A 9,168-nucleotide genomic window follows, 5' to 3' on the forward strand; every position below is an offset into this window, starting at 1 on the left:
TTATATACAGAAGAGACAAGGAGTGAAATTAAATAAATAACATCATAGCAATACACAATTGTTAATCTGTAATAATGTTCAAAATGGCCAAAGGATGGACCCGAGGGAAAATGAAATAAATTTTAAAAGATACATCACTTTATAACTCTAATAAATAAGAATTTTTTGTATTGACTATAGTTTCATAAATTTAAATGAGATACCGTATTCATATCCATTAGAAAATAATTAACATCAACTAGAATCTAATATTATTCTTCAATACATAGGTACTTTATTAGAATTATAGAACATTAAAAATACTATTTAAACCAAAATAGACTAATCCCACATCTTTAAATACTCACTTATAGAATCTTACTGAGAACAATTAATTGAATACAAGAACAAATGAAAAAACCATAATGCACATTTTTTATAAAACACTTAGTTAATTGTTTGGATAAAGGCAGTCCCAGTAGATTCCACAATATTCTTCATATTTATACACAAACTACACAATACGTACATTATTGTACTCTACTGCTACTACTGTACGGCACTATAATATACCTACTAGGCTATATAATATTGTTGAATTACGTTAAGTTCTACATTTTTACAGAGTAGGCTCTTATATATCATGATCATACAGCTATTGTAAGTACTATACAGTGTATAATATTCCAGAAATTAAGTTTCGATTACTGAAAAATACATGTACAGTAGTATATTATAACTGTCATGATATTGTAATTTATAAATAAATAATATGTGTTGAATATAAAATATAAAATTGTCTGTTTCAGTCTGAAGTCACACAGCAACGAGAAACACATGTAACAGTGACTAAAATGTAATTTCTACATTCATAAAAAGTAGGTTCACATCAACAATATACCACATTGAAGTACCTACATTAAGTATTTGTAATATTATTGAATTATGCAAATGAGACAAAATGGTCTACATAATATTGTCTTCATTGATGAAGGTTGCTATTATTGAATATGAGTGCATTAAATTTTTTATGCTGTAGCCTACTATTATCGATTGGGCAGTTAATAATAGTAATTCTTTATTTTTTAAGCTTGAAAAAATGTTGACCTTTTTGATAAGAATAATATTCACGTGTTTTTATTACCTCTCGCATTGGATATACCACATTAGCCTATATATCTTGCATTATTTTACTATGCACAACAAATTATTTCATTCCAGATATAACATATTATGAATGCTTATGGATTAAATTACAGAAATTATGTTTTTGATTGAAACATTGCCTATAACTGGTCGAAATAGACAAGCTTCCAAGGGCCCAGCTAGAGGTCCGTTGAGGGCCCCCAATGAAAGCAGCAGACGCCCAAATCTACTCTGAGAGTTTCCGGGTGAAATGCTGAGGTCAGCAATATCTCCATTGACAAATACATTGACCCCATCTCTCCTCATGGTGTGTTCAGCTAGAGCTGACTGGGCTTTCTGTTGGTAGTCGAAAATTGTTTGGGCATCATTTGTGTCGGATACGAGATCTGGAAAAAATAATTGAAAATTAGAGGAATTCATTGATGGAAATAAATGAGAGATTGCATCTGTTCAATGATAATAATTATTGAAAGAAAATACAAATTCAATGCTTGTCAAATTGAATTGCCAACCACTCCAAAGACTTCTAGTTCTTCACCCTTTTGTCAATATTTCCGGTAGCAGAAGTCTAAGGAGTGGTTTAAAGCATTTAACTTTGAAATTTTGTTTGATAATGAATATAATTGGATTTTAATTTAATTTAAGTTATATAATATATTTGGTAATCTAGAAATCATAACCATAGCATCAATTGGGAGAGGAAGAACAAGCATTATCCTTAAATGTTTCTCGATAGAAAAAAATTAGAATGATAGTTTTATTCACTCATTTATCATGATTCATTCCACAAAAATACATTATTATTTGAAAGCACCAGGAATCTAATCCTATTATTTAATTTTCCTTATAAGGAAAACAATAAATTATTAACAAAACAATTCAAGAATTAAAAATACACTGGAATATATATTTATATAAGCATAAAAAATCATCTCACAAACGTAATAGGAAAGAACTTATTGGTAGGTAGTAAATATTTATGGTTAAAGTATTAATCTTATTGATGTAGATTGAAGTTTTTCCCATAGAGATGAGATTATCTATTATCGAGCTGAACGTCTTGAAAACTATTGTATCATCAAGCCTAACTTACTGATCATTTGAAAGCAAGAACAAATACAAAAGTAGGTTATAAAATCAAATGAAAATCTGTTTACCCTGTTCTAAATATTTTCAGTAGCAGAAGTCTTCAGGGTGATTTAAAGCATTTGATTTGGATTTTCGTTTAATAAATATCAAATAAAAATTATTGAACTTCTTTCTATGAAGTGCCTGCTTGCGATGCAGTCGTCTATAACACTTGGGTTGAGTGGAGTATCAAAATTAAAAGATTTCTTTGTATAAAGTAAGCTACTTACTCTTGAATGCTTACAAAATCATAAAACTCATTGGTAAGAAGGCTGTACCACGGAATGAAGAGCCATAAGTAAGTAAGAACTTAGTAGAGTACTCAATGAGTACTGTAAGAGAAACCCTTTTAATGAGTGAAAATTAGTAGACCTATGTCATATCTCTACAGAATCATCTCTAATACTACTAATTGAGAATACTACTAATATCAGAATCATACTAATTTTCCTAGTAGAAAAATTATAATACCTATTACAAGTATTCATTTTAGTTAGCTTTCGTTTAAGTTTCTAGTTAAACTACCAATTTTAAACTGCGTTTACACCAAAGTTATTAACAAAATGTTAATAACTTAATCCTTATAGATTCTATTTGATTGAACATAACTTATCATACACATGATGAACATATGTGTTTGTCAAGTTCCGTTCAATCTAATAGAATCTATAAGGATTAAGTTATTAAAATATTGTTGATAACTTTGGTGTAAACACAGCTTTAATATATTCAATTAAAGCAATCTATTGTATTCAATCCATTTTATTCAATCTTAAAAACCTACTGGCTGTTAAGTACTAGATAGATAGATAGAAAGATGATTTATTTGAACAAAGCAAATACAGATAATAAGCCACAAAAAAGTCCACAATGTCTTTAAGGCTGTGCAAAGGCTGAAAATAAACTTTCTACTGATGATATTTTTCAAAAATAACTTTTTGTTTAGTTATTTTTGGTAAATTTAATAACTTTCTCAAAAATTTATATTTTTTAGAAAATTTTTGTTTTATTCAATCAACAATACCATGAAGAATTTAACCTCTAAATCTGATGGAGTTATCTCTTACCGAATTTGAAATGTTCTGTCCCAAAAAATTAAACTTTAGGCGCTTATATCTCAAAAAGTAATGATCGGAAAAAATGTATTCCTGAGAAACCTTTTTCATTTTGATAGCTTGATGATATACAAATAGAAAAACATTGAAAAATATCACCAGTAGAAAGTTTATTTTTAGCCTTTGCACAGCCCCAAGTATAATAAAGTACACTCTGATTAGTACAATAAAAGAACTTGTGTATTTTCTCTGTGGATATACATGTAGACCTACTTTAAAGTACTCAAGTATCCAAATTTCAGCGCAATATTTGAAATCGTTTCAAAACTGTCCAGAGTACAAATTTCTATTTTTTTACAGGAAAATCTCAATCACAAACCTGGTCTACAGAGCAGCAAAATCTCCATGAGCGACATCTCAATAGCATCAAGGGACATGAGACGACACGACATGATGTGTGACATCACGACACATACATCAGTGGTCACCCTGTATCTGTACAGTAGTCGCACCAGGTCGCAATGAGGCCAATAGGAGGCATGCAGTAGAAACAGGGCGGCCCACACTTGGCCCAGGATTCTGTTCTGGCAGTTGAAAGGCAAAGCAACCAGGGGAGCGCATGATCTAGCTCTTTTGATTGTCACTAAAAGGATTTGAGCTGCTAACTCGTAGTGTAACTCTGGTGGTGTGTTATTGCCTTCTGAAGAAAAATATGAAAATAAATTATTTAAAAAAATATAACAGTAATTAAGCATTATTATGTACTATTTTCATGTAATGTATACTCAATAAATAAATAAATATTAAACACTAAAATTGTCAGATAAATCGTCATCAATCCATTGATAAGTATTAGGAGATAGTAAATATAATCTACTTAATAAGAGTTCAAATGTAATAGATGAGAAAAATGAATGGAAAAAGCTTCTTCAATTCATAATTTTTCTACAAAATGTGAGAAGAACATAAACTACTAGTTTAGACCATAACTTAGGTCATTTTCAAGTTAAAATGTAGAAAATAAATAAGGGTACTACAAGCTTTTATATTGTTTTTTCGTTAATCTGTACAAAAGTAGCGCCCATATAAGTGAAGTGTTTTACCTATTTATTATAACAGCATTTCTTCTCACATTTTGTAACAAAATTATGAATTGAAGCAGCTTTTTTCATTTATTTTCCTCATCTATTACATTTAAACTGTTTTATAGTAGATAATATTTACTATCTCCTAACACTTATCAATGGATTGATGACGATTTATCTCTACAACCATAAATACTGTATAAACTTTGGACACCATATCTTAAAGATTTAATCATTTGTTGGAAACACTTTGTGTACGCTAGGCTTTATTCCAACACTCTTCTCTATTAGTAAAAAATTATTTCATTTTTTAAAGTAAAAGTTATGGTACGCCTAGATACTTTTAAACACAATGATTCAATTCAAAGAACATTGATTCATTTAAAATATTTCTTATTGATTAAATTGGAATTTGCTACAACCACTCATAGGCTACTATCTTTAGAATTCTTTACAAATGAGTAGAGGAAAATTATAAGAAATAAAGAGTACCTAACTACTTTTTAGCGCTAGTTTTGTAATCAATTTTATATTACCATCTCAAACAGGTCTAGCACCTCGAGATGCAAATACTCAAATGGCATTTCATTTTATTTTTCAATAGTATTTTTCCATGTTGTAAATTTTGTATTGCTTTTATTATGTACTGTATTTCTAAGATGTAATTTTTTCTGCCAATAAAACATTTTTAATTTCTTTTCAATTAGTAGAAAAATTAACCCACCTTGAATAGCTACCATTACACAACAGTTGCCATTACATTCTTCAGGGCTTCTTTCCACAATTTTTCTCGAGACATCGGTGTTAGTTCCAGTAACTTCGAATTTCAGAGAATTTTTCTCAACCAAATTTTTGTTGGGTATATTTTTCTTCTTGCCAGACTTTCTTGGTCCTCGTTCTTCCTGAACAGCTAAATTAACAAAATATGATAAATTTGACAATATCTAATATGAATAACGACAGTAAGTATATGGATTATAATAATTATGTGAGTTATATGGATAATAATAGGTAGGCCTATGTTCATATTGCTCTATTCCTAAATCTTGATGAAATTATTATTGACAATTTTGGAAAATCACATATTGAAAAACAATATCAAGAGACAAAGGGAAATACAGTATTTCTATATTGTATGGGTATAATAAGGTAAATGATGATAAAATATGAATAAATGCCAGAAAATGAGAATCGAGCACCTGACTTATGCAGCTTTAGCATACTGATAAAGTATAAAACTCTGACACCAGACCTGAGCCAGCCAGGTCACTCGATATTATTATTACTGATAAAGTATGTTATTAAGTCTACTGATAATTTGAAAAAAGTTCAGCCACATACAAATAAAATGCAATTTTCCTTCAAATCTTTTCTCTAAGGTTTTCTGTGATTTCAAATTGCAAAACAATGCTAATGAAACTATTAACTGCTATTGAAACTATATTATAGCTACTATCTAAAACAATGTTAAAGATTTTACAGTTTCCACATTAGTTTGTGTGATGTAATTTATGGAATACACTAAATAAATCTATTATAAATTGTGATTTATTCTAGAGAATTGAGGAGCTCTCACCTGATATATTCATGCTGACATGGAAACATTTTTGTAGTCTGCAATAAGGACACCAGTTTCTTCTAGCCTTATCTACAATACAAGTTCCTGTACCTGCTACAGATAATGAGAATCCGTATTATTTGGTTTCAATATATTTATATAATTCATATTTTCATTAATATCCAGTTATTTATTTCATATATTCAATGATTGAGAGAGAGAGAGAGAGAGAGAGAGAGAGAGAGAGAGAGCAACAGGCAAAGCCCAAAATTGTCAAAAACAGGGTATCGGAACTTGTTTAAATGAAGTTGATATGTTTGTAGTCTATTAGTCCCTATTCATTAAATTCAAACATCAAATCAAATTTATTTTATTTGTCATTGTATATTTTACAGTATGAACAGTGCAGTATTAAATATTATGATATAAATAATAGATAATTTTATGGACAAATTAATAAAAATTCTATTGCAGGAATGAGTATTACAAATCACAATTTTAAAATAATGAGTAATAGCCTATAACTTGTAAAAGTGGTCGAGTGATTCTTTATTTTTAAACACTGTGATATAAATAATAGATTATTTTATGGCCACCGCAATTTAATAAATATTCTATTGCAGGAATGAGTATTAGAAATCACAAATATTATTTTAAAATAATAATAATAGCCTATAACTTTTATAGATGGTCGAGTGATTTTTTATTATTAAACACTGTGATATAAATAATAGATTATTTTATGGCCACCGCAATTTAATAAATATTCTATTGCAGGAATGAGTATTAGAAATCACAATTTTAAAATAATGAGTAATAGCCTATAACTTGTATAGGTGGTCGAGTGATTCTTTATAATTAAACACTGTGATATAAATAATAGATTATTTTATGGACAAATTATTAAAAATTCTATTGCAGGAATGAGTATTAGAAATCACAATTTTAAAATAATGAGTAATAGCCTATAACTTGTATAGGTGGTCGAGTGATTCTTTATAATTAAACACTGTGATATAAATAATAGATTTTTTTATGGACAAATTATTAAAAATTCTATTGCAGGAATGAGTATTAGAAATCACAATTTTAAAATAATGAGTAATAGCCTATAACTTGTATAGGTGGTCAAGTGATTCTTTATTATTAGAACACAAAAATGTAGTCAACTATCACACATTTTATCAGGAGAAAGAACCCAAACATTTTTCGGTTTTTCTTCAAATAAGATTTGTGATACTTGTCTTTTACTAGATTTTTGTAATTTCATTATGAATAAATATCACTAAATCTCACTAAACACTGTGTTTGATCTTTTATCTGGTCTATTCATTGATGAAAAATATCACCAATGTCGAATTTAACAACAATATTTACCAAAAGTATTATCAATTCTATTGAATTTCGACTCGAATTATAGTTATTATAATTAAAGTTGATTATGGTTATCATTTTAATAAAAATTGGAGTTAATAAGATGCAAAAATCGATACCTATACAAGTGTAGAATATGCTTCTCCTGATGGATCTCTTGAAGAAGCACGAACAACCGTCACAACAGTAAACTCCGTAGTGCTTTCCGTAGGACTTGTCTCCACACACCTTGCAAGCTACTGGCACTGGAAGAGTACGGCCTAAAATTTTCGAAAATATTGAAAAATTCCACCAAAAAATATGTCTCAAATGTTGAAAAGCTCTTTTTGTGTACGGTAGTTGAGAAGTTGATATTGTGGTAATTATTCACACTGAATGAAAAAGACTAAGAAATTGTCAAAAAACCACAGATTTATTGATACTTAGAAAGACCGGTTTCGGTTATTACACCATTGTCAATCTCTGATAAACTCATTCAAGTTGAGAAGCTCCACTAAAAATTGTGGAAGAAATTGTAAACTTCTTCAAAATTCTGAGTAGAAAAATTTAATTGTTCAGTAGAAGATGATAATAATTTTATATGAGTGTCGTGAATTTTGTTAAAGATGAGATGGGATTAGTGCAATTCAGATTGAAACGACTCTGAAGAGTTCGGAAAATGTTGTTTTAAAATGAAGCTCTGATTCCAAAAATCTGATTGAAGGGTGCTCTGATTTTCTTTTTACAAACAAGTAGACCTAAACAACTAAGTGAACAATGAGATTGGTGCTCTGATATCTCCAGGACTTGGAAGCTGAGGAGTTTAAGATTGAAAACTTCTCCAAAAATCTTGATTGCTGAGTAGAAAACGATAATTTAATATGTGAATTGAAATTCTTTTCAAATATGGGATTAGTGCTATAACAGCTCCAGGACTTGGAAGCTGAAAAATTCAAGATATCAATAGGAAGAATAATACTGTTCTATATAATAATTTTGTTGTTGGTTTCCATCTTGTTTTCACTATTATTATTACTATCGATTTAATAAAACTTTTAAGTGAAAAAACACTTACATTTTTTGATGTGGCGACGTCCGTTTCGTGCTAAGGTAAGGAAGGACCTTATATACTTTAGTCTCTGTTTGGCTTGAAAATGTGCAATATCAGCACGAAACGGACGTCGCCAAATCAAATAATGTGAGTGCTTTTTCACTTTAAAGTTTTATAAAATTTAATAGTAATAATAGTTTTGTATCATGATAATATTGTAAAACATGTCAGTGTTGTGAATAGATTTCAATTTCAATATACATCTATTGAACGATGGATAGCGTTCATATTTAATTAGATTATATATAAAGTTGTATTGGGTGGAAACTGTGCAAGTCTTCAATTTCACTTAAAGGAGTTAAAGATATCAATTTATTTAATGATTATTCATATTCAATCAGATTATATTATTAAGTTATATCAAGTAGATATTGTGATGTGCTGTAGAACTTACCCATATTTTGAGATAACTCAGGAACCGCTATGTATACTTGAACTTCTTAAAAGAGCTTGAAAACTTCAAGACATAAATAAATTTCGGAAATCCAGTTATTATTGCTTTCAAGACACTGGAATACAGCTCTTTTGCTTTTCCGCAAGATTCCTGGAATATGCTTGAAAAACTAGCGATTTTCGCTAGAATTATTATTATTTAAAATCAATTTTTTGAAAATATTCTTACTAAAACTTCAAACTGAACTTTGAAAAAACCCACGATTCACGCTAATACTAATATTATTTCAAATCTGTGTCTTGAGAATATTTTACTAAAACTTCAAACTTAACTTCAACTTCAAACTTAACTTCAACTTC

General features: G+C 29.0%; 1 protein-coding gene across 2 annotated transcripts; it reads right to left on the reverse strand.

Annotated features, from left to right (window-relative positions):
- Positions 1-48: 48 nt before the first annotated feature.
- On the reverse strand, positions 49-9,168 carry LOC111057523 (nuclear receptor subfamily 2 group E member 1). 2 transcript variants are annotated; one of them, XM_039439867.1, is made up of 6 exons: positions 8,810-9,168; positions 7,445-7,585; positions 5,970-6,065; positions 5,118-5,303; positions 3,688-4,008; positions 49-1,511 (listed from the first exon to the last, which is right to left on the reverse strand). In XM_039439867.1, the coding sequence occupies exons 1-6, from the start codon at positions 8,811-8,813 to the stop codon at positions 1,228-1,230; spliced, it is 1,032 nt and encodes a 343-aa protein (XP_039295801.1). In that variant the 5' UTR covers positions 8,814-9,168; the 3' UTR covers positions 49-1,227. The 2 variants fall into 2 exon arrangements, with proteins under 2 accessions (XP_039295801.1, XP_039295803.1); XM_039439869.1 differs by having other exon boundaries at positions 1,222-1,511; positions 5,970-6,062.

This window comes from Nilaparvata lugens, chromosome 13 (assembly GCF_014356525.2).
Source record: "Nilaparvata lugens isolate BPH chromosome 13, ASM1435652v1, whole genome shotgun sequence".
NCBI classification, from domain to species: Eukaryota; Metazoa; Arthropoda; class Insecta; order Hemiptera; family Delphacidae; genus Nilaparvata; species Nilaparvata lugens.